The sequence below is a fragment of the Balaenoptera musculus genome, chromosome 12, assembly GCF_009873245.2.
Source record: "Balaenoptera musculus isolate JJ_BM4_2016_0621 chromosome 12, mBalMus1.pri.v3, whole genome shotgun sequence".
Lineage (NCBI taxonomy): Eukaryota > Metazoa > Chordata > Mammalia > Artiodactyla > Balaenopteridae > Balaenoptera > Balaenoptera musculus.
The window spans coordinates 82,762,293-82,789,415 of record NC_045796.1 but is presented as its reverse complement, the minus strand read 5'-3'; the positions used below and the strand labels follow the sequence as shown (position 1 = coordinate 82,789,415).

At 35.3% G+C, this 27,123-nt stretch overlaps 1 protein-coding gene across 50 annotated transcripts in view; it reads left to right on the top strand.

The window, feature by feature from the left end:
• RIMS1 (regulating synaptic membrane exocytosis 1) overlaps window positions 1-27,123 on the top strand; it is a 474,848-nt gene that overhangs the window by 356,522 nt on the left and 91,203 nt on the right. For 22 of the 50 annotated variants that reach the window (XM_036871550.1, XM_036871557.1, XM_036871555.1 and 19 more), the window contains 3 exons: window positions 3,902-4,014; window positions 20,148-20,260; window positions 25,673-25,821. In XM_036871550.1, coding sequence (XP_036727445.1) covers window positions 3,902-4,014; window positions 20,148-20,260; window positions 25,673-25,821 — 375 coding nt within the window. Of the gene's footprint in view, window positions 1-2,656; window positions 2,840-3,901; window positions 4,015-7,968; window positions 7,999-20,147; window positions 20,261-25,672; window positions 25,822-27,123 lie in introns of those variants that run through there. The other 28 variants (XM_036871559.1, XM_036871558.1, XM_036871585.1 and 25 more) reach the window with 4 other exon arrangements.

Sequence of the window (27,123 nt, the reverse complement as noted above, 5' to 3'; positions counted from 1 at the left end):
CTATTAAATCTTGTCAAGCAATTTGATACCTGCACATATATTTATATTTTGTTTTGCAAGATTAGCAATACATCCAGGGATGTGAAATTACCATGTTTCATCTCATGATATAGAAACCAATCCTGTCTCAAAGGCAGAAAAGGGAGCAGTGTTAGAGCTTCATAGACCTGCGTGGGTCCCGCCTTTATCATGTTAGCTCTTTGTCTGTTTGCAGGTCACTCTGTGACCCCCAGTTTTTCCATCTATAAAATAGGAACAATAGCACTTCTTAGAGCTGTTGTGAGAATGCAAAACAAAAAATGGACACGTGTGTATGTATGTGGTATGCATGCATACACACACACGTCTATACACGCACATACACACTAGTGGCTGGCGTGTGTAGACGGCGACATGTGGATGCCCAGTGAGAATAGCTGTTACCGTCATTCTCCTTCTCTCTCACTCACTCCCCGTTCCACTCCCTAACGTGCTGGTTTTTGATCTCTTTCCCTCCGACACCCTTACATCCTTAGCACATGCCATTTCATCGAAAAGCCTGGATTCTCTCACGTTTCACTCCTGGACCTCAACATTTCTCCTTTCCTCTTGTCTGAAACGAACTCTACTTGCTTCCACCTTCTCTTTCTCCAAAACCTTGCTCGCCTCTCTCCAGCCTCTGCATTTTCACTCTCCTCCGTTTCCCCTCCTGTGATCCAGCCCTGCTGCCACCCTCCTCGGTTTTCCTCAGACAGAGTGGTTTCTTTGCCTCCCCTTGGGTCCACGCTTTCATATTGGTCATCGTTTGGCTGGTGGCAGAAACTGTTTTGTTATTGAGGGACTTTTAGTTCGTGTCAAAGGAGAAACAGCCCTGGGGCTGTATGATTAACCCCCAACAGCACACACTGTTCTCGGGCCCTGCAAGCTCATGGCTTGGGAAGATCTGTGTAACATTCATCTAGAAAGCCACTTATTTGCCCTTGAAATTGCTTTTTATATTTGTGCCATTTAGTTTGGGGTCACATAAGTCCCCCCTAAAGTATTCACATTTCAAGTTGCAATTAAGAAGTCCTTTTAGTGCTTATGAATTGCGTTAAGAAATGAAGCAAGATTTTAGTGAAATTGCAAGATCCATGAATTTTCTCAGGACTAGGGTAAAAACGGTACTATCCAACTTTCAAAGCAAGTACTTTCGAGTGCATTTTGTACAAGGAGTGCTGAAGTTTATTCTCATGATAGTGGCTTTTAAAGAGTAAAAGATAGAAACTCATTATTTATCGTTGGAAAGGACTTGATCACACCTTGGTCCTTCCCATATAAATTAATTCTGTAGAGCTGAGTTCATGTGAGAAGGCAATCCAGAAGGAATGAACAGTTTTAATATGTTGTCAGTCCTTTCTTCTATTAATTTTGAAATCGAAGTGACCTTCCAGGTTTCAGGATCTGCCTTAGGGGCTGATAAAGCATTAATCCAGAGCTCAAGAAGATAAAATGCACATTAAAGACCTAAGCTGTACCTTTTTATGCTCTAAAATATGACATTTTCCCATTTTATTGTTTGGAAATAGAGGAGATATCCTGAATCAGAATAATTATACCTGTGAAAATCATTCTACTTGAGAAAAATTGTCAATCTGTATATGAGTTGAATAAATCACTCCATAATTAATGTACTTCCTGTGATCTATATGGTTTCTTGACTCACACACTTTAAATTACTTAATCAAATTTTATAGCATTGTTTTCATAAGGATGAAGTGTTATTTCTTGGCTTCTGTTGCTATGAAAAGTAATACAGATTAGGTATTTTAAATGTGCATTTTATTTAAAATATATACTGAAAATGATGAAAAAAGCAAAAACGTGTCTGCTTTAAACAAGCATATATATATATATATATACATACATATATATAGTCACATGTAAAAATCAGTTTTTAATTCTTGGTCCTTAATTCGGAAATTGGCTTCATAATAATTTTGAACACTATATTAAGATAACTGTCAATGTATGGACAAATATCTTTTCAGCTACTTTTATACATCAGAGGACATATTTTTATCCATATATCAGCCATCTGCATTTAGTCAGTTCAAAAATGAAGCATTCCCCATCTTACTTCATCATTTTAATTTGTTGTTCTACTTAAATCAACCTTAGAAGACAGCTTCCCTTTGCTACCTATTTGGTATGTACTTCCCTGTTGCAGAGATAAATTATGAACATTGTAAAAGTACACACAGAGCTCACCAGTGCATTGCTTCTTCTGGAAGGCAAGTGCTTGAAGCGTCCCTGAGTTCACTGTCCCGATTGTGTTCACTCATTCAAATCCAGATCTCTCTACTGAGCCCTTGTTCTCTGTGCTGCTGTGTTCTAAGCACCAGAGATACAGCTCGGTAAGAAACAAGAGACAGAAGTCTTTGCCCCTGTGGGACCTGAGAGGCTTGTTACACTGGAGGAGTCCAGACAGGCCCGCTCAGAACCACCAGGCGTGCACGTGCGTAATAACGCATCAGTTTGATGTGAGGTCCATTTCAGTAACTGTGTGATGGGTTTGCTCCGGGGTTTTAAAATCACTGTCTTGTACGAGTAACCAGGTTTTCCTTGGACAGATGTGCTGGTATCAAAGTGGATGTGACCTGCTGACTGAAGATCTTTTCTGACCCTAATGTTTTAGGGTTCTCCCACCATGTCTTTCTAGAAGGGGATACGCAGCCCCGAGAGCGACTGATCAGCTAGTCCTTAGGGGAAAACATCCCGCTCGCTCCCGCTCGAGTGAGCACCCTAGTGTCAGAACACTGTGTTCTATGCACCACGTTGCCCCCGGAGGGTCGGCGCCGCCTTCTCCGCTCCTGACAAGGTCGCTGTTCCGTGTCTGCCTCTGGGTCTCGGTGTGGTGTTGTACCTTCCTGACCTCTTGACACTGTCACTCATTACGACACCATGGTTCTTAATCCTTTCTTTGTGACACTTAACCTCTTCCACACCCTCCCTTACCTGCATCTGCCTTCACTGTGCTGGTGGTATTCTCTTCTTTTCCTTCCTGCCAGCTAGCCATCATTGAAAATTAAATCTGCCTGTGTTATGTCCTTCCATCTGTTTGTGGCATATTCATATATATATATATTTTTTTTAAATTATGTGAAATTCTGTGTAAGAAATTACCCGGAATTAAGTGTGTACTTGCTTTAAAAAGTGTAAGAGGACTTAGAAAAAAAATTGAAAACTTTCATCTTTGTTCTGTAAAAGCTGAGTGTTTTAAAGTTCTTCAGTTAAAAAAAAAAAAGTTTGAATGCCAGCAGATGGAGGTCAGCTTACTTCTGTACAATAGTGATGTATCTTCACGCTTCTTAATTTTGTATTTGTAATTTTGATCTTTTCACCAAGATAGTTCATAGCACGTGCCCAAGGTTATTTTTATAAATATCTTTTCAGATTTCTCCTATTTAAACATAAAGTGCGAGGGAATGGTAATTTATGAAAGTCTGCAGCCAGAACTATTCTTATCACTTATATGGATTTAATCGTAGCAATATAGGCAACAGCCTTTCTTAAATAATTTACCCATGTGGTTAAGATTCATAGGCTGTGAGTAGATAGACTAGGTCCAGCACTACCAAACATGGATAACTTAACAGAAAGTCACAGCTTCACAGAGAGTTAATGAAAAGAAGTACGTTCCATTCTGCCCAGTTCAGGAATTCATTCTGCAGAACTCCACGTGGCAGACATTTCCCTGTCTCCTGTAGCCCCTTTTGGTAATATTCCTTTTACACACATCGTAAAAAGTACTTGATTTTGCTTCCAAAGGCCCAGTTAGGGGTTTTACGTCTGTTTTAAGAGGAACGGTAGGAAGGAAGAGATCCTTGTCAGGCCCTCTGGGATTTCATCGTTTCGTTTGCCCTGCTTTTTCTCCCCGCAGAGTGCACCGGCAGGCCAGCCCGACGCAGTCCCCGCCTGCAGACACAGCCTTTGGCAGCCCTCGGGGCAGGCAGCTCCCACAGGCGCCAGTGAGGAGCGGCAGTGCAGAACAAGGTATCCATAGAGAGAGCACTGACAGAATCTCGGATTTCAGAGCCACCTCCTTTTATACGCCTTCTATTGAAAGAGTAGTATTTTCATGATGCGTGGTGTGATGAATCCTAAGAAGTCAAGTGTCTTAAGAGTTTTATTCCCAGCACCAAGTTATAACAGTGCGTGGCCTATATGCTGTTTTTGCTGACTGAGTGAATGCATGCATTTTAGATGGTCAATTAAAAGAACAGATTGAGCCCTAGAGATACCTTTTCCAAAGGCGCAAAGGAAGAAAATAAAACTTCAAAGACCTCAGTACAATGTGGTATTTTATGTGTCAAAGGAAGACGTTTTTAACCTTGTGTTAAAAATATTTTTAAATGAGGCAATCGTATTGAAGGCTTTGCTAGTGTTTTTTTTTTTTTATTTTAATTTACCTGCAATACCTTGTACTTTTTATAGAAGTTTGATGGTGAAAAACTGACTTAGAACACACATTTTAGTGTTTTTTAACGGTTAACATCACTTAAATTTCCCTTATTTTAAGCATGTACACATTGTGTTTTATCTTCCTAGAAAGAGAGATGTTGCGGGGTGGGCAGGTTCTAGTGGAAATTAAATTCACTAAGCTACCTGGCCTAAGAGGATTTAAATACCAGGTTAAAAGAGTCACTGTTTTCTTCACGTGACCCAAGGTGCTATCCCATTTCTCAGTAAGTGAAATGATTTGTTATCGGTAAATGTTATCACATAATTTATTACCAGAGATTTGTTAAGCAGTTTACTGAAATACTGTTTAATTCGGGGTTGTAATATGAACGCAGTGGACTTCTATTTAAAACATGTATTGAAACTCTTCATCCCTATGAAACAACTGAAAGGTTAACATTTTGCATATTTTTCTCAACAGTGTTGGTTGTTTCTGATGTAAAACTTGTATATTTCCTTCTGTACTGAGGGTGCTGGGTATGTGTTTTACTCACTCAAAGAGCTTTACTGAATGTATCACCGAAGTGTTAGTGGTCGAAGAAGATAAATACATTGTTTCAAAAACTGATCAGGCAGAGTCTGTACACAGAGTACTTGGTTATAGAAAAATTAGTGTAGATTTCAGAAGTATCAGCATATTGACACAAAAATGCTGCTACAATAAATTCTGGATTTGTATTATTTTTTTAAATCATATATCCTGTTGCTATATCATACTTTAGTATTCAGGGTCATTATAAGGGTATTCATTTAATCAGGAAAATATGAGGCTATGTGAAACTCTGACTTTCTTTTCTGAAACAACAATTAATTCTTTGGAATTCTCAGTTCATGTGTTTAACAAACTTTCTCTTATCTGGGAACATTTTGAGAAGATAATTCATAATTAATGTTATTAAGACTGTAATTAGCAGTAGCCTAGATGAAATTGTTTTAAAATTTATTTTTTAAAATGTGGTGTTTATTTAAATTATCCATTCATGAACTCCTGTTGCACAACTAAAAGAACTACAGGTTCTAGTGTTCAGCTGCAAACTCAGTGTTACTGGCCATAGTGTGCTAAAGACTGATATCCAAAAAGTCATTTGTTTCTAAAATTCTTTGCATTTCCTCCAGTTGCTAAAACACTTCCGGTTCAAAATTATATAACGGTACTGTGTATAACGCTCATATAGTGAGATTATAGTTTTATTATTCTGTAGAAATAAGAATTGCTTCTACAAAGTCAGATGGATTGTATGCTGGACTTTGGTTTTTATAAAAGCTCATGTTCTGTTGTTGATATCAGTCAACATTACTGTTTATGATATTCGTATTCACAGTTGTCTTTCAGAGAAATCACCAATTTGTAAAGATTGAATTGAGGTGGGAAGAAAGGAGTGACTGAGGATGAAATTGGTGGAGTTATTTTGATAGTTAATATCACAAATACATTCCTAAACACTTGCTACTTGAGGTTCCTGAAGTTTATCATCTTAAGAGTCATATAGATACAACCTTTAAAAAATAGGACAACAAACGTGTATTATTGTAACTATGTATTCTTCTATAATTAAAATGGATCTGGTTTAGTGTATGATATTACTATGTGCTTTGGGACGTTTGGTAAATGATGATACTGTCCTCCTTCGTCTTATTATGGATCTATTTCAAGCTGAACAGTTTACATGACATCTCTGTGTGTCCTAGAATATGTTTTTAAAAGTAAACTTCTAATTTGATTCATGGATTAGACAGAATTTAGCTGTCTATATCCATTTGAGATGGATTTCATTGATGTTCTTAGGGCTGTGGAATCATGTCATGTTTTTCTTTCCATATTATATGTTAAAATTTACTTCTATCTGCCATGAAGACTGATGCAGAATGCAGTTTATTTGCAATCAATGAAAGTTCTACCGCACTTGACTACTTTCCAGTTTTCTTTTATGTATATTTGTGGGGGTTTTTTTATTTTTAACAAAGGGTAATTTTCTTTTTTTAAAAAAGATAACTGAGTTGATAAGCAGTTGGTTAGGAGCAAATATTTCAAATGGCTTAGATTCCTGAATAGTGATACAACTTCCTGATGAACTTATAAAATAATTTTATTCATACACAGTTTCTGGTTACAATTATCTACATTATTTCGTTTAGGATCCGTAGATTGTTTGGATGCTTCTTGTTGTTGTTGTTTTTTTTTCTTGTAATACAATTTTACTACTCTCTCCTTGTACGATAAAACAATATATATTATTTTAAAAGCTAACATATAATTTGAAAAGATACATTTACTTACTTTTTGAAAAAGTATTTTAAAGTTTCTTTTAAAAATTAGTAATGCTAGCCTATTTGCTATATGGAATCTGTTTATGTTGAAGTATAGTTAGGGAAAAAGAAGAGGTGTGATTACAACGGAGATTTTGAGATAAAGTCGCTAAAAAGTAGCCTTAAAATTTAGGTAACTCAAATGGTATGTGAGAATTGAGAGCCACGACTTGCAGGAAATTCCTCTGGCTGTGTTCCAATGTTGTATTACAATGTAGCCCTCAGGTAGAGTGAGACTGAAAGCAACATAATTGGTTGCATAAAAATGTATGGTTTTCTGAAGCCAACCAAGTGATTTTTTTTTGTGTGTGCAACCTAGTTGTCTTTTTTAAGAAGACATATTTAAAGATCATTCATAAACTATAAACTAACACTCGATGTGCCAGTTATGTTTTATGTGTTCTGTTATTAATTCTGCTACCTAGAACTAATGGCACTCCCCTTCAAAATATCTAGATAGGCCATTATTTCTCAGTAAATGGTGCACCAACAAGGAGGCAGAGAAAGGCTTAAGAAATGTCTGAGAAATACAGTCTGCCAAGAACAGTTTCACTTCGAGATATTTTAATATAATTACAGTAATTTGAGAAGGAAGAAAGGATTACTTAAATTAAAATATATTTTTTTCCAGGTGGAAAATGTTCCAGAATATTTTCCACAGTGAAAAGAAAATGCCTACTATCTAGCAAAAAATGGAATTTATTTTTTATTTATTATATGTTTTTTCAGATTATCTGAAATGCTATCATTTTTGAAATGAAAATGTTAGTTATGAATGTTAAATATGCTTTTAAGTACATTTACAATAAAAAGTCACAATGGATTAGGGTTAAAATGTCTTAGTAAAGTGAGTGCTGTAATACTTTGCAATTCTTCAAAGGCAAGAAAAAAATAACACAAAATATACTTTTCAAATGCCAAATATACAATATTAATTTCCCAATGTTTCTGTTTTTATTTAAAATCTTTAAATTGTTGCATTCATTCTTTCTTTGATTGATTTTAGTACCATATTTGAGATTTCCTCGTGGTTTCTCATTGCAATTTACCATGTCACATTATATGTTATGTATTTTTATTATTCATGCCATTGTGTTGATTCATATTTCCATGTCTAACTATAAATTTGCTGATTTCTTTCTTTTGTTTCCATCATTATGTGCATTTAATTCATTGAAGAACAAGAAAAATGTAACTCATCCACAAAAGGTAAATATTAATGTAACTTTTTTAACAATTTAATATTGTTCCTTTTCTCTCATAGTATATGAGTTATATAACTGTATTTATTGAAATAATGAGCCAAACTATTTAACAGATAGCTTTTTCCGTGCAGTGATTCGGTAGGGCATTTGGTATTAACCGTTTTGTATTGTGAGCAGCTCACATCAAAGAGGAGAAGATTAAAATTAAGAGTATTTTTGCTTCAAAATGTATTTATCCACACTGACAACTAGAAAACGATTCTCTTTGGAAAAGAATAGCATATTTATAATATGTTTTTGTTTATTTGCATTCCCCTGCTCTCATAGATAAAGGGTTTAAGTCTTACCTTCTGTGGTGCAAAGGAGTAGAAAATCCCTGGGTTTTCCTTCTAAATAGCAGTAACCTTATGGCATATTTGGCCCGCTGCAGTCATGCGTCTGGGAAGTAGCTGCCAGGACGCTACTCCTCTTGGCCTCAGGAGGGTTAGAACACCCATCAGTTCTTTCTTCCTGAGGGACACAGGAGGGAAACCGTTCAGTCTGCTGTGTTGGCACCTTGCTGACCTGCCTTGTGGTCCTTTGGATCACATTTGATGTTTGGTCTTTTGGACTTGAGTCCCACGTAGACGCAGACCTCCTCCTACTGTCTTGGGCCACCCTATTTGGTGTTACTGTTGGCTTGATAATTAAATATTTGAATATGAGTTTTCAGCTTAATGAAATAATATTAACAATATTAAAAAGTTATATAATGCTGCATAATTTAATAAAAGTATTTACTCAATATTTATAGATTCGTGATTGAATTAATTTGTTGTCCATAGTAACCCTCAAAGTTAGTCCTGAGAGGACCATCATCCTTATTTTATGAAAGATAAAACTCAGATTGAGAGAGATTAAGAGACTTAACGCATTCACACTGGTGATGTGACCTAGACTGCAAGCCCAGGTCTCTTACTTTGGACCTCCTTCCTCTATACTTTAGTGCATCCTCTTTTAATAGGCACAAATCCCAAACATATACCCCTAACTCCGAGTAGATTGAGGTATGTGTTACATCTCTTAGTGTCATAGATTGAAAATGGGAGATAATATTCAATTACTTATATCAGTTTGAATTTATAAAAATATATTTATATTCTGGCACATAATACATATTCTCGAACATAACACATATTCTGGCAAAGTGTCTGACATACTAGGCAATAAATAGATATTAATAAAAATAAAACGTTATTCAGTGAGATCAAGATGCTTTGGTCCCTAGGTTTTACATAGATTTCTGGCTATCTTGCATTTTTAATTCAAGTATCAGAAACACAAATTTAGGTTCAGTAGTACAAAAATGGCCAATACATTGGTACTTATATTCAGAAGAATTTATTTAGATTTGCAAGATAAACTTTAGTTTGCTAAAAGCATTAAATTTTATGTTGGAGTTGGGTCATGACCTCATTCATTTAGCCAACAGGAAGAAAAATGTAATAATTCTTCATCTGGAGGGCTCTTCCTTCTATATTATTACTAGCCAAAAGCTATAATTTGCTAATCAAAACAAAACAAAACTCATGGGTTGTAGAACCTCAGGTGTATGAAGTGTGCCCCTTTACAGCCTTACTACACAGCACATCAGGTCGTTGCGTTTTACAAGGTCACTGTGTCCTGGCTGAGCTATGTCATCACTGTACCAAGTCTGCCTTGGACACAGGGTGTGGATAAGCTTCACGGGATGTACCCCAGGGCTGAAAACCACCAAAGAGGCGCATCCCCAGATGCCGCCGGGAAGGCAGAGAGCAGCCCAGGATGCTGTACCCCCCTCCCCGCTGGGATTTAAGGGAGCACAGCTTAGCATGAAAAGCTTGGGAAGCCAGGAAAAGACAGAGCAAATTCAAGAGATTTCTTTAGAGTCAAATTTTAGACTCACCTGCCCCATAGGAAAGATAACGTATTGTTTTGCATAGAAACCCTGCTGCTGTGAGCTGATCTTTTCTGGGGTCGCTCATATTGGAGAATTGAGTTATCTTGAGTGCTCCCTGGGTGATGGGGCCTGGCCCAGCCCTGCTGAGCTAACGGCACAGGCCACCGACCCCTAGGGAGAGTTGGTTTTTGATGAATTGAAGACGAACTTGTAAGACGTTCCCAGTTCGTTGAGGATTAAGAGGTTTCACAAGATGCAAGATTTTCAGTGTTAAAACCAGGACAGCTCTGGGCGAACTAGGAAGTTTGGTCGCCCTAACTGTTGGGAACCACTATATAATTGTACAGCATATGTTGCAAAGCACTTCCAGAGAGGTGTAAAATACCAGGAACATTTTTAATGGCAGATAGAATGTATAGGGCACTTCCTCTATGTCAGTGACTTGACTGAGCGTGTCATGTATTCATCTCATAGCTGTACAACAGCCTGAGACATAACTATTCGTATCCTCATTTGCCAACTGAGGAAGCTGAAGCTTAGAGAGATGCAAAACCTGGCCCTGTGTCAGTCTTCATTTGGGAAGTGGTAGGACAGGGAACTGGGCTCGAGCCTCGCTCCAGAGACCTCGTTCTGAACCACTCTGACAGGTAGCCTCTCCCATATTCGGCATTGACCGAGTACCCACTGTGCGTCGATACCACGTAATTACGGTAATAACCTGGGCACAGCCCGAAGGAAGGCGTGATGACTCCTTTTATAGAAAGAGGGCACAGGGGTTACGAGGTTGCCCACAGTAGCAGAGCTGCTATAGGACAGAGCTGGACAGTGACCCCACGGCCCATGTTCTGTCCACTGCCTCGTGTCACTGTCACATCTTCCACTCACAGCACCAGGAGGCCCACTTAGGGGCCCTACCTCCCCCGGTGACCTGATTTTGGGCCACGCATCTAAATCTTCCAATCCCTGGCTTGCTCTTCAGATGAAGCTTGCGCCTTGAGAACAGGAAGCCAGTGTATTTGGACAAAGATAACACAAATTTTGGGCTGAAAAGTTAATGGAGGAAATAGAAATGTTCCTAGCAGGTTATTTACCTTTTACCTCCCCCTTTCATGTTGGAAACTAGTAGACCCTATCTTTTTAAGATTCAAAGACTGTTTTATAGGCATATTTTAAATCATTCATTCTAAAAGTAAGCCAATTTTTCCCTCTCTGCTACATTTCTTGGACAGTTTTAAAGAGCCCATGAATGTAGTTTGGGGGCATCGAAATAATGATATAAGAAGATCAAAACAGAACCAGAAATTAAATGACTTCAAGGTGAGAAAACATGTTATTATCATAATAAATTTCTAATTTATATGCCTTTAAGATAGTATTTCTTAAGTGCATTAACTCTTTGCCTTTTGGAAGCAATTTGGAATCATAACAAAACACATTATACTGCCTTTTCTACAAATATGAATTCCCTTTATCATAAAAAATGTGTAATTTACACACACAGAGAATGAAAGGCAGAGTTCAAGTGACTAAATGATTTAAACAGGAATAAAGAGCAAATAGCATCTGTTGCGTTTTGTTTTCCTGTTTCACTAATAAAATATATAATAATTATTGCAACCAGGCCATTTAAGAATTATCTCTAGTCAACTGAATTTTTAAGTTTCTATAAAAAAAAATGCTCAAATAAATTACCTATATCTTCTTTTTGAAATGTTGACAAGAGCAGTTTGAATGTTAAGTCATGCAAAATGTAATTTTTATGGAACTATTAGCATGAACCTTAATTAGGTGTAATTCATATTAAAAAGTAAAAAACATTTTAATAATTTTCTGTTACATTATTTATTGTTTAAGTAGTTGCACACTTAGTAGTATACTATGGTTATGAAACACATTATAGGAAAATATTATGTAACTTGACTTTTGCCAAAATAAGTAAACTAGTTTGTATATTCTTTACAGGCAGCATTATTTTAACTGTCATTAAGTAGAAAAGGATTTCAACTTTATTCACATTTTTCTTAGATGCATGTTGAGTAGGTGCATATTACCCAGGTGATTCATTTGTTGTTACTGTGTATTAAGATTTCAAGTTCCTTAACCTTCTGGGGCTTTGCTTTTCCTGGACACTTATTATGAATATTCATGAATGTTTATTCATAAATATTTAGAGCTCCATTAGTAAAAGTGTCTAATTGGTCCATTGCTCTTTTTGTCACAAACCCATAACTGTGGTTGTCATTCTAGCCTTCCCTTTAAACTTTAGGGACGTAGTAAAGCGACCCATGTAAAACAGTTCCAAATTCTTGGTTTGGACCCTTTTTTTCCATTCTGCTGATTCAAATGTGAATATTTATAATAGTAGTAAAGACTTTTACAACTTCAAAGTATTTAGCACTTAAATCAACCAATGGTCAAATTGTCAGATATGCCCCCTTGAGGGAAAACGTCGTTTCCCCTTCCTCCCTGGGGTCTGTGGGTCGTGCAGGAGAGGCTGCTGAGAAAAGGCTGACGTCTAGCCATGAATAGACTCTTTGATTTTTCTCCTCCAAAGCTGTACATTTCCCCTAAATATCGTATATATTTTTTTTGCAAACTTTAAAATTTGTAAACACTTTTTACAGAAAAGAAGGGAAGAGACATTGAATTTAGTAGTTATGCCACCTTGAGCCTTTCAAGATAGAGTCTGTTGCCATCAGTATAATTGGAATAATGAAAAATGATGGATAAACGTATTAGAGATACAGGGGGTAAACAACGCGACCCCTTGGGGAGCGAGTCTGTTGTTCCCCGAGAAACCTTCATTCCATGGGCAACTCTGCGTTCTGAGTGTGTCCTAAGCAGTGCCTCGTAAGAAGGACAGTGCTCCCTTCCAAGACGGAAGTACATTTAAAAACTGTTTACTACATCTGTGACTCTGTTTCTGCTTTGTAGATAGGTTCATTTGTTCATTTGTACCCTTTTTTTAGATTCCACATATAAGCGTTATCATGTGACATTTGACTTTCTCAGTCTGACTACTCAGTATGACAATCTCTAGGTCCATCCATGTTGCTGCATGTGGCATTATTTCGGGGAGGGATAAATTAGGAGAGTGGGATTGACATATACACACTACTATACGTAAGATAACTAACAAAGACCTACTGTATAGCACAGGGAGCTCTACTCAATACTCTGTAATGGCCTATATAGGAAAAGAATCTAAAAAAAAAGTGGATATACATACATGTATAACTGATTCACTTTGCTGTATACTTGAAACTAACACAACATTGTAAATGCTCCAGTAAAAATTCTAAAAAATGAATCAAAACAAACATAAAAGCAAGAGGTATGAGACTGAAAAAAATCATGTGCCTAAAACCAGCCATCAGTTAAGTTAAACCAAAAGCAAGAGGTATGAGACTGAAAAAAATCATGTGCCTAAAACCAGAGAGATGTTACAATGTAGATTTAAACAGAAAAATTTTAAAGCCAATTTTTAATGCCTCTGTTCTGTTTAGAAACTCCATGAGCAAAAGTTTTGTTTTAAAAAAAAGACATTTTGTTCAAAGACATGATATAGGAAAATAATAAATAGAACAAAACATAAAACTCTTTAAAAATAAAAATTTTTAAAAATGAAAAGCTGTTTAACTCTGTGTAACACAAAAGGGCAAGGTAAAAATGACAGATTTTCATCTGACTTCCTTATCTGTCCAGTATCTGATTAATATTTTCAGTGTTACTCTGGGACTTGGCAACTTTGACACTGAAAGTGAGATCGGGGTCTGGAAATCCTGAGCTTTGTTTTAGGTAGTTGAGTGAAAATCAGCTAAAACAAGAGAGAGCCTTGGGGTTTGGGCTGCAGCAAGATTTGAGTGATGATAACAGACAAATTACCTATTTCCCCTATGTCAATATTCCATTTCAATTATCTATACTAAAACACAGGCTGTTTTCTTTAAAAATCCTTAAAGGCAAGGTGGTTTTTCACTAAATGTGTTACTTGTTGTGTTTTATGCTTCTCATACTGGATAGATGTTGTATTTTATTTTATTGTTTATGTAACTGTAGCATAATCCTTAACATTCAAGAGAATCATACAGGGGTGCAAGGGAAACAGTTTTGCACATTTCTACCCTTGCAAATTGAAATGTATTTTATTCTAGGAAGATGACCCATTTCTGGCATTTCTGTATAGTCAAAATATTTTAAACATTTAATCTTTATTTATACATACTGTATATGTCAGGGGAAAGGAGGTGGTGTGTAAGTATTCTATCAGAGTTGCATATTATACTCATATGACTCCAAAGATAAGGATGAACATGAAAGGACCACATTATCTTTTAACTGGAAAAAAAAATGATAGAAAATAACCAAATATAACCAGTAAATTTTTCCCCTTAACCTCCATGGTTTTGGTAAATTGGCAAATAAAAAAAAAGTAAAAATGCGGAAATTAGTTAATTGAGCAAGAGAGTAAGTCATTGTAGTTTTCCATTTTTTGAAAATGTGAAAAAAATATCAATACCCTAATGAAATAATACAGAGTCATAGACTACAACAGCGGGAAGTTACTCTAAGTTACTTTCTCTTCCCTTTACAAATGAAAACTCCGTAATGGACAGATTTCAGGACTGATCAAGGCCACGGTGACGGATACTGATGCCGCTAAGTTTGTCATCTCTGCCGAATCTTTCCCAGTCCTGAGTTCCGACCATTTCACTCCATTGCTTCCAGATGTATGGACAATGTTCACACATCTTAACAATTTGTATTCCTCTAAAGTCTAGAAAGCTGTGTGTAGAGACTAGCATTGCTGTCTTGAATTTTCAAATATAAAACCATCTTTCTTTCTCTTCAGGCTATGTATAGCTTATAATGATTACAGATTCAGTCAGCTAAATTTTTTCATCTTTTATTACTTTTTTTTTTTCTTTTTTCTTTTATTACTTTATAATTTTCACGTTTCCTATTATATTGTTTCTTGTATTTGAGTGCCCACTAGTACTGATTTTTGACAATAAAATGCTTTGGAGAAGGGGTTTTGTCACTGCTGTCAGTAACTGAGACATTGCAAGTGCTTCCTGCATCTGTTTAATTCTACCTGACAGCTTTCAGGTGTGTGGTCATTTATCATCGCTCTTTCTGAGACACGCACTGGACCAAGGTCAGGGCTTGACTGTCGCCAAACTCGCATTGTATCAGTAACAGCAAGGAAGCAGAGGCATTAAGTTTTCTATCATACAGTGTGATAGCACTTTGTAGTTAACTAGACGAGCTTAGTTATCCTGTGCAAATGTTACCATGTTTCACCCTCGACATGTGAACTAGCTAACCTTGTTAGAAAATAAAATGCTCATAATCTTTTTACTTCAATATATTTAATAATATAGAAATTTTCATTATTCCTATTCTCTTTTACACTGTTTCACCTGGAATACTTGAAAATACAGGCTTAACAATATATTACATGGATTATCTTTTTGCCTATAAACACAAGCATTTGAAATTTCAAATTCATGTTAATTTCTAGATGCATAAGGAGAAATGTGAAAGATTTAAGGACTTTGAAGAGCAGAGCATATATATTTATATATGTATTTATATATTGTAAATAATTGTAAATTTGTGAATATTTAAACCACATTTATGAAAATTTAATGTTTAACTTATAATTATCAAATTACACAGAACCATAATATTCACAATATTTTAAAGCAAGTCATGAATGTCTGCTAAGTCAAAGTAGTTTCCCAGAAAATCACATTTCTCTTTGGAAAAGGTGGTACTATAGAAATTTTTCAGTGGTGGGTTAGGGAAGATTTATTAATGATTCTTAAGCTTTCTTTTTTAAAGTCACAGGCCTCTTTAGTAATCTTATGAAAGGGATAGATCTAGAAAAATGCACATAGACACAAACACAATATTTGCAAATGACTTCAGCTTCTTCAGTTTCACCAAAGATCATCTATAATACTAGAATTCATAGCAAAACATGGGGCATGAAAAGAGAAGTAATTATTTTAATCTGTCTTTATTTTTAATAATACCTAAGACTTTCCATTAGAAAACTAATAAATTACTTTTTAAATTGTATTTACTTTTCTTACCTTGCATGCTGCAATCAGTTATTCTCGTTGAGTTTAGAAGACAAGAAATTATTTCTTAAGTATTGTTTGAACTTAACCTCTAAAAAAAGTTCTAGTTTTATACTTTCTTTTTTTTTTATATATATATATTTTTTTTAATATACTTTCTTAATTGTAATGTTGAGCTGATATTTGATATGTGTACATTCATTGGATAAAAATACCAGAGTTTAAAAATAACAGTGGATATAGAGTAAAGTTGATCTAAAGAAAACAGATTAAATTCAATAAATATCTTTTAGGTAAATTAATATTTCCTTTTTAAAAAGCACAATTTATTCAACATCAAACACATCAGTCAGCTTGTAGAAGCATAGTGAAAAATTCCAGCTTTAAAAAAAAAAACTTCTGTATAAAATTACAATGTTAATTACACCCTAGGGGCTAGGAGAAGTGAATTATGTTACTATCACTCTATGGGCAATTATAACTGAAATAACTGTACTATATGTAAGCTATATTTTCATTAAAAGACTAAGTGAAATTACATGATAATTATATTTGTCATAGAAAATGAGAGGGGTTATTTCACTCTCTAGTACGTAGCAGTGTTTGAAATTTAAAAAAGAAAACCCAGAAGTCCCCGAATTTAAAATTCTTTTAAAAAGGAATAGTAACTGGCACTTTAGTGATTTTGTTGGTTTCCAATGCTAGCAGTATTCAGAATGCTCCTAAAATGTGAGTTTAATGCTAGGATTTGTGGAAGAATTAGAAAATATTTTATTTCATGTTTTAATTTTGCTATTGGTATTAAAATTGTTAATATAAAAATTTTAAATGATCAGTAATCATTCTTTTCAAATTAAGATATTTGAGCTCTCTGGGCTGTGGTTAATTTTACTTTTAGTGAGATACTTAACAGATAATCATATTCCAAGGATTCAATTAATTTCTATTCATTACCAAATATCTATTATTCTCTCTATAAATCATGTACATTAATAATCATGTCTTCTGGTTCAAACTTGTGATAAATATTCTATTTTAACTCATAAATTTTTCTTACTGTTTAGATTGACACACCCATAATCCAGAAATGATGTCAATTTATTCCACAATATACAGTTGAAAAAGAAAATGCAAAATAAGCAAAATCTGTAGAAAAGTTAAAGAACTGCCAAATTAACACTGAAGCCTCTTCATTGATGTTTATGAAAAACAATTTTACTGAAACACGATCACTTGTATAAACAATTATTTTAGAATACACACTAATGTACACATAATCAGGAAATAATGAGAAATGTTTTTTTTAAATGTTAATTATATGTAATTATCTGGCTTTTGGTATGAGTAGGTCAATGATAAGCTGTTTGCATTTTGCTTCTGATCTTGGAATCTGAGAGCAACCAATGAGGACATAACAAACTACATTTTTGCTGGCGAGTCAAGGGGTCTAGTCATGATTTTGAAAAAAAATTAATTTGGAGATTTCCTTTCTTTGACAGATTAGAAGATGTCAAATTTCACTTGTTTAGGAACAAAGATAGGACATGAATCGTTTTTGGAAGGTCAAAGCGAAGTCATTTAAAACCATTTTAGGGATTCAGTTTGTTGTTGGTATTTTTTAAAGTCTTTAAAAAAACCTGCTACGGCTGCCATTTTCCTTTGGTGTTGGCCTTGGTCCTGTATGCTCTGCCTCTGCTTCAATACCCAGTGAGTTTACTCTGAAAGCAGAATGACAGTTGTCACCACCAGCAGATCTTCTTGAGAGCTATGCAACACAGAGAGCAGCCTTGTCCAAGAGTAAAAAAAAAAAAGACCACATTTAATAAAGGGAAAAAAAGAAATAAAACGAGTAAGAAAGAAAGGAATTCTCATTTACCTTTGTAAACTTTAGAAAAACCTTCAGAATTGCTAGTCTGGATGCAGTTGGTTTTAGAAAAGAATAAAAACAAAGTATAACTGAAAGTATCTAGATTTTTGACAAAACAATCTGCCTGGAGAGTCTTCCAGGTTCATTAGATGGAAAGCCATCCTTAATCCTTGGAGATGAAAATCGTGGTTTTCTCTAAGGGGCAGCTGTAACCCACAGGTACTTTTCTAATCACACACCACCTTGAAAAGAATCTGAATCCTCTTGCTTAATTTTTTCATGGCTTCTTGGCCACCAGCTGCTGTGTCCCTCAGGCTCACCCTAGGAATTCTGTGTCCCCATATCTTTCCTTAATAAGCTTTTTTCCCAAGCCCAGCGGAAAAAAAAAATAGGATTCATTTCAGTTAGGCTACCACTGTGTTCTTATGATTCAGTTTTGAGTTTTGCAAAATAAAGATTTAAAATCAACCATGTCATAAGCTAAGTAATTCTATTTAAAGCAATGAGGTGTTGTCCTGGCAAGGTTAAATCACCAAAACTGCTTCAAGCTGCTTCAGGCAGTACCTCTTGGGAAATAATCTTTTCAGTGTCACGTAACTGACCCCCTAAGAATTACATGACGCTAAACGTAAAGGTCACAAAGCTATGGGCTAATCAATGTCAAAATTTCTTAAAATTAATATCATTGCTGAGAAGATTAAGCTAACATCATTTAAATCTGCTTTTATCACATGACCCAGGAGGTACCACATCCCAGGCACATGGCAGAAAGGAGACACATGTACATTTTCTCATTGGGTATACGGCCTTCTATAACTACAACTCACATTTTTCAATAACTTGTCTCAATTCCTAATTCTCTTGAGTAGCATTTTGCTTTATATTACTTATGACTCCTTATATATTGTCAAGTAATTAATACATTTCTGAACTGCTTTTCTCAAGATCTCTCTTGAACCATCCTTTAATCATAATAGTCATCATTTATGGTCTCAAGTCAACATTTTCAAAGCAAGTGTGCGTGATTGCTTCATTCACATAACTGTGACATTAGGGATTGATAATCGTCTAATGTACTGAATTTACACAAAGCTAAACATCTAACAGCTTGGTGTGAAAGTTACAATTAAAACATTTACCCACACATTTCACAGCATGTATTTATCTCCTGGGCTATGAGCCTGTATTTGAACACACAGTAAAAGCTACATATTTATTGAATTTTTATAATGAGTGTCAGTGTCTTTTATCAGGGATCACAGGACATGTTTAATCACTGCAATGGAAAAAATGTGTCAACAAGTGTCTTTATAAACCCCTTGTAAGACAGGAAGTCAGCACTCACAACTTAAAAATAAATTGTAGCACTTGTTGCAGAGATTGGCAAGAGATAAGTTGTGAAACATAAACGTAGGTCTCACAACGCAGGTATACGTACACGACTGTATTCTTCACTCTTCATTTGTAAGCATGTAAAAATTAAAGGCAGGGTTTTAAAGCCAAGCTGCTTGTGATGGATTCTGACTTAAAATAGCTCATACTTTATTGAAGGCTGTAATTCTTCCCATCTAAACAATCACTCCTGTTACTTAGGAGATGATAAAGGCATAACTGGAATACACATGTTTATTTACAAATTTAAATTAAAGAGCTAAAGTTCTATACCCCATTTTCAAAAAGCATGAATTTCATTTATGTTTTCTTCAGAAATAGAAAACGAATCTTTTCTCTTAGCAAGTCCATTTTTAAGAATGGCAAATATTCATGAAAAGCGGCTGGTAGAAATGAAGGGTTTAATAAGAATGCCTCAGAAAAGCAGGCGCTCTTCCATTACAAGAGTTTTCAGTTGACTCCTGCAGCTGAGGGTGTCACATGGTGTGCATGCATGTAAATAAACACGTGTACCTCTGTGTGATGTGTTCTATCTATATGTACAAGCAACAACCAGTTCATTCAACAGGAAGCATATTTTCACAATTCAATTCGGTTTCACTTAATCACTCATGAATGGAACTGAGATTATTTCACATCCGATAAAGACGTAGGATCCTTAGCTTTTGTTACTAACCTTTGTGTCCCCCATTCTGTGTGATTTGAGTCACGTTCACCTTTAGAGCGACAGTTGCTAGCATTGTATCTTCTGCCTTTGTTTTTGTTAATCGTGTGATTTCGAAATTTTATTTGATTGAAGTCATATCAGAAGCATTGCAATCTTAAACCATTCGGTTCCTCAGAGGCGCTTCGGTGTTTTAACAGACTCCCGTTGTGTGTTTTTGCAGCAAGCTTAGTAGTGGAGGAGCGAACGAGACAGATGAAAATGAAAGTGCATCGATTTAAGCAGACAACAGGGTCTGGTTCTAGTCGAGAACTTGATCGCGAGCAATACTCCAAGGTAAAACCAGTAACCAACCAATAGTTCCCCTGGTAAAAAAGTACCTTATGGGTAGCAGGTAGGACCAGTGAGCACCAGGTTATAGGAGAGATGTTATCCTTCAGGTGATGGTCTTGCATCATAACCTCTCTCCTCTTGATATTTTCACAAGATATAAGTTTAGTAACATATTGTCTGTTAACCTGGATTAAATGTTTTATCTGAAAAGAAAATGAAAATACTTGATATTAAAGTCACTTGATGATCGATTGTCGTGGTCAAATTCACATAAATAAGCAAGATATGTGAAGCCATTTTAAGCCATTTTATTGCTTGAATATCACTTAATATTGTATTTTAAATATTAAGATATAGAGTTATACTCTTAAATACTAGTTGAGGTTGATATTCCTATGGAGATTTCTTAGTGAATGACAGAAATTTTGTGAGATTTCTTATTGATCTGTCCTTAGTGAGAAAAATAACTGATTTCAAACTCTCAGAAACTGAAATCCACACAATTTCAAGTGAATAAAATTTTAATTTACATTTCAATATTATTTTGTATGGATGCAATAAGGAGTTTATAAACTGCTGACTAGCATCTGATAATTTTGATTAAAATATGCATAGAATTTTATACTTCATGAAGCAATTTTAAATTTATTATCTGGTTTATTTAAAAACCTTTTTTTTAGAATACTACAAAAGTGGCAGCAGCCACTACAGGACAACCCGTGTTTTAATCTGATGTCAAGAATCCTTTTGGAAGTAATGACCTTTTCGAAATTCAAAATTAAATAAAACATTGTTAGCTTGTTATATGAACCTAGAAAAACCTACTCATTTTTAAATATTGGAAGTTGGTCATTATATAGCCAGATATTCAGGGACTAACACAAAAATATGAGATGGTGACAAAATCTGATTTGTCACCAACCCACCATAGAGCCATATGTGCTGGATGCCATCTTATCACTTTATATCTTAGTTTAGCTGCAGAAGGGTTCTTCCAACTGGACAACGTCCAAGGTCGCTGTGATTCAGCGGGGCTCAACTCCCAAGGATTCTGAAACAGTATTTTAAAAAGTAAAATCAGTAAAGAAAAAAAAAATCAGTAAGCAAAATATCTTGATGTTGCATAGAGTTGCTGATTCCAGCTCCACATATTTTTTCCTCCAGTTTGTTCTTTATGATATTATTACTTCATCTGCTGTTTGTCTGTCTTTATGGATATCATCATCATTTTTGCTTGCTTTTACTACAAATGCAGTGAGAATTAGGAAGTAGCATAAGTTAGGTTTTCTTCCTCCACTGTTGCATGTTCTTATTTAGAAACGATCTTTAAAGCTGGAAATGTTTTCTTGATTTCTTAGCATTATGTCAAAGGATGAGGTCAAATAGAACAGCAGGAATAGGCAGAGCCAGTGCAGGAAACAAGAAAGAGATAAATAGAGAATCAGCGTAAAAAGACTGAAAGCCTTTTCTGAACTAGGCCTCTCAACATTAATCTGTTGATCAAAAAAAAAAGAACTATAAAATGAAGTGCCCTAGAAGTCTAAATCACCACTAACACATATTCATAATGAAATGAAAAGTAGGATTATCTTGGTTGGGAGATTCCAAATTCTCTGATGGGCAGAAATTTAGAACTTGAAAATACCTCAAAATGATCTTCAATTCCAGCTCTCTTATTTACCAAATTCATGAAAACTGAGGCCCCCTCCGAAGAAAGGAGGCGCTTTCCCAACATTAACAAAGCCTTTCTAGGGAGTGGTGAGCCCACCAACTCCTGATCTGGAACTTAGATGCCCTTCGTTCCTCTTCTGACATCACTGAAATGTACACATGACTCCAGTTTGATTCAGAGGTTCTTCTATGGCTTTTGATTTGCATGCAGTTAAATTATCATATTCTATCATTCCTTCCTTATTTGCACAGGCATTCTTTTCCTTTTCCTCTCTCATTGCATTTAAATATTAAAAAACCCATTACTTTCAAATATATTACTATTGCTCTTACTGCATACATTGATACTACTATATTACATAAATAAAATTATTATAAATTATATTGATAAGTGTGAGATCAAAGATATGGTATCTTTAAAAACATAAGACTATAGGACAGGAAAAATATATAAGATAAAATAACAAATAATTAGCTTATTTTTAATTTTATATGTTAAGTAAAAGGTAAGTACTCTCTACAATTCTGATTCCTAATGCTTACAATAAAATTTTTAGTTTCCAGTAGCAATTCCAGTTAAACCTCTCGCATTTTTTTCTTTCTTAAATTTATCCTTTTATCTCAACCTTTTTACAATTTACAAAGATCTATTTTTATTTGTATAGTTGAGAACCAGTATTTTCATAAATTTAATATACATTAAATTTTGAACTTTATTCCTTTATTGACTTATTTTTAGTGTTTTAATCCATTTGGCATTTTGGATGAAGCAGTGCACCTTAGTTGAAATTCTGCCAAATTAGAAATTGGTTAACAGCTTTCAAAATATTTATAACCAAACACCAACAGAACTAGATTTTCTTCAGGGCAAAGAATTACCAGACACATGTAGTATAATTCCTAAGATGTTTCAAACCTGGCATCTCCTTTAAAGTATTAAATGAACCTAATTCCATCCTGAGTAAGGAATTAGCACTAACTTGGCTTTTGAGAAAACACAAAACTTCGTATCTCTGAAATGTGACACTGTGCTGGTTGTTCACTGATGTTAGACAGAGTCGCATGCCTTGGTGATGGAGTAAAATTCATAACTGGAGAGTGAATTTGCATGTAGGCCTCACATTTTAACGAGCACTTGTGTTTCTGTAACCCAGGAACAGCAGGCAGGATTGACGTGATGGGTTTTGTAGGCAGCTGCCAAAAGTTTATTATTACTTATGAAAATAACAGCCCTGTTATTAGAGCTTCCCCTCACGTCAAGGACAAATTTCCCTGCTATGTGATCAGTGTAAATTTCTCCTGAGGAGGCTACATTTCTCAAAATATAATTAACGTATTTGCATTAAAATATTTAATTGTTAAATAGGAAATTTAAAGAATCATGCTTGATGAAAAGTCAAAGTGATTATTTAAACTTTTAACAGATTTTGAAAATAAGTAGATACAGTAGTATAAAGTGAGTATAAAAGCCTTTCTGTTCCTTCAAATAACCAATGTGAAGAAAACTGTGACATGGTGTCAGAATGGTGGATTTTTCTTTACCCCAATATAAAAGATTTTTAATATGACAAACAATCTTTTAAAATCCCTTGTTTTATCTCTTGGCTGGAATAGCAAAAGTCTATAGACAAAAAGGAGGAGAAGACATGATTTATAGAAAAGGAGGATTTGTTTAGTTGGAGAAATAATTCCGTGCACACTCACATGCTCTTTTGTTATAGTCTACACTGCTTATTATTGGCATTTGCCAAATAAGGGGAGAATTTGTGCTGGGATCACGCCATGCCAGAAAATCTCTTACAGCTGGGTAAATTTTTATTGTATTAGAAACCAATTCATTCATATTCTCTCATGGACAAGCTATCATTTCAATGTTTGGAGACATTATAATAATCACATAACATATTTACTTAGCAAAATAGTTTCAGAAACAAGTAATATAGGAAATATGTTTGTACCCCACTAACAGAATTAAACTCAGATTCCACTATGTAAGCATATTTTTTACATCTATTCTGTAAATAAAAAACAGCTCTTATTGAAATGAATCCTGTCAGTCAGCACCATACTATCAGATAGGAAAGAATTTAGTGGTAAAACATCATGTTACTTTATCATAAACCATATTAATTTTAAATCATACATGAAGTTATATAAATAGCTCAGTTCTGAACATAATAGCATATATGCACGTCCTTTTGGTTTATAATGAAGCATATGGCTTTCAAAAACAGATCATGCAATTATGAAGAAATTCTTTGGAAAGATAATTTTATAGATATTCTATGAATTTGAAATTGTTTTCATGCTTGATGTGAAATTCTTTGCCCAAAACATACACATGAGAGATGAAAAATTAAAACTAACATTTAAATACCTTAGGCCTGAACTACTAGCACTTGAAAGATTATTAAATAAACATGATCCTTTCTCTAGAAGTTTTTAAAAAGTATTATTGTCTTACAGTTCTTTTTGTATATACAGATCTACAATTTAGCACCATTTTATTTAGTATTCTCTAGCAAGACAATTGTTTATACAAATTTTTAGAAATAGAGTGTTTGGATTATTTTAGATATATTAAAACTCATTTGCTATGGAGCAGAGAGGATGGATGAGTTTTTCTACAAGTTTAGCAAACATTTGATATTTTCACACCTTAGGACATAAATGCAAAATTAAATTGCTTGATAAGAAACTTAAATACCCAATGTCTGGCCATGTGTCCCTTTAGTTATGTGTTCTTTTTATTTTATATAAGAAGTTATATTATCTTACCTTCCAGTACCTAACAATAGAAAATCAAGTATATATTTCTATTTTAAAGTTGTAGATACTTATATAACCGTACTATTTATTATGATTAAAACACACATATAAAAATAAAAATATAGACTGTATAAAGCTCTTCACTGTGTGATTCTTTGCACTAAGAGAGTGAAGTAGAAAAAAAGAGTAGATTAACTGCTTTGAAACCTTCACAAGTTTTCATCTTTTACCTAATGATTTCTAAGACCTCAGGTAATGAATACTAAAGACAAATATAAAGACACATTTAAATATGAGATATAGTGTATCTTGAAACTTTAATAGGAATCCATTTTTTACTTTCAACACTTAGTTGATAGTTTAAACCTGAAAATAACTAATTAAGCCATAATAGCAAGAAAGCCAAAGTCCAGTCTTTGCCTCAATCCTTCTGCTTTCATGTCAGTGCTTTTTTGCAGAGAGATGTGTTTTGTGGTTACATTTGAGAGAATGTGATGTCTTAGAATAGGGAAAGTGTGTAGGTAAATTGAATATAAGTTTTAGACTCAAGAAGCACAGACAGATGGAAGCAGTGTACCCCATGGATAGAGTAGAAGGTGAGTAGAATCTGTAGGCAGTGACGAAAACCCAGGCAAGGAAAGAGGAACTGGTGTACTAGAAAAAATAAATAATACAATTTTGAGGTCTTAAGTATGTGCAAATCATTTATTCCATGAATTTTCCACCCAAGCACTGACACTCTCGTTCTACGATTCAGTCCTTATAAACCACTCCTCACCATTCGAAGGGGGCCGGGTTGTGATACTGGAACCCATGTACCATGCTAGCGTTTGGGTTCTTTTAGGCTCCACACCTATGTTTGCGAAAGTGCACTTTTGCTTGATGTGAGCTGAGTAGCCGTTAGCCTCACCGTGTGTGTCTCTGTTTGCCAGCCTCCGATGACAGAGCTCACGCTCTCTTGTTCTCCATCCTTAGTATAACGTACATACAGATCAGTACCGAAGCTGCGACAGCGTCTCCGCCAGATCCTCAGACAGTGACGTCAGCGACGTGTCTGCCATCTCCAGGACCAGCAGCACCAGCTTCCTGTCCGAGCAATCTGAGCGGCCCCGGGGCAGGACCAGGTGAGTGGATGCCACGGTGTGTACAAACCGGGGAAAAATGCACCGCGCTTCCTGAGTGTTCTCACTCAGACAGGGTTTAGGTCAAGTAAGTAGCAGAAACATTTCATTGAAACTACTGGGACTAGAGCGAGTTCAGCGTCGATTCACTGTTGTGTAACGTCGCCTGGACTCTTTGGTACTTACTATAAGATGGGGCTGTAACCAGAGTCATATTTTAGAGATTGCTCTAAAATTCCTTCTGAAGTGATTAAATCCACAAAGCATTCTTTAGTCCAGTGTCAGAAAGCTCTCTCTGTAAAGGGCCCCATAGTAAGTATTTCAGGGTCTGCAGGACAATCTCTGTCTCGACGCTCTACATTGCCACTGAGGTGCAGAAGCTCTGCAAACAAGTGAACACAGTCCTATTGCAGTAAAGTTTTATTTACAGAACAACAGAGAGCGAGCTGCATTTTCCCCTAGGCTGTAGTGTGCTGATCTCACCTTCAATCACATAGCAGTTGGTCCCCCCTCAGATGGGTGTGATAACAAAATACACACCCCTCTTTTACAGTAGGGGAGCTGTAAGAAGTTTGCATGAAGTTTGGTTAAATCACCGACAGTTATCTTGGTTCTCACAAGGCAAATAACCCTGCCGAAAGGGAAAAGACCTCAGGAATCTGGCGCCGTTTTCAGTACAGCAGACTCAGTATGGACAAGGCATGTTTTATATTTGTTCTTGACTAGTTTCCAGAAGTAGAAGTTTCATTGAAGGCATTTTGGGGTTGATGAGAGGCCCAAGAAATATAAATGTTCAAAACAGGAGCAACTATCTTCCTAATATTCCGAAAGCCTTTTATGATGGCACATTTGGATGATGTATCCTGGGGCATTCCCTCTTCCTGGATTTCTCTGCACCTAGCTCCCATGTTGAAGCAAACTGAGACCAATTATCTTACTGTTAATTAACAATGCCACACTGAGATTCTACAGGAGCAATTCCGATCGATCAAGACATTAAGAGAACGTTTTATCTCTGTTTTGAATATTCTCAGCATCTGGTCCTAACAGGATATTAAGTTCTCTAAAATTTAAGAAAGAATGAAAAGAGCTAAGGAATGTAGCCATATTGAGCTGCTAGGATAGAGGGGTAAAAATGATTATAACCGATTCCTTTCTATTGAAATATTATTAAGATATTATGTTTCAAAACCTATTCAGTTAAGCAAGAATATTGATAAATAGGGCTTAAACAAAGACTTTTTTCACTTTTAATCACTAAAAACAATTTACTAAATAATTACAAAACCGTAAATCTTGAAGTAA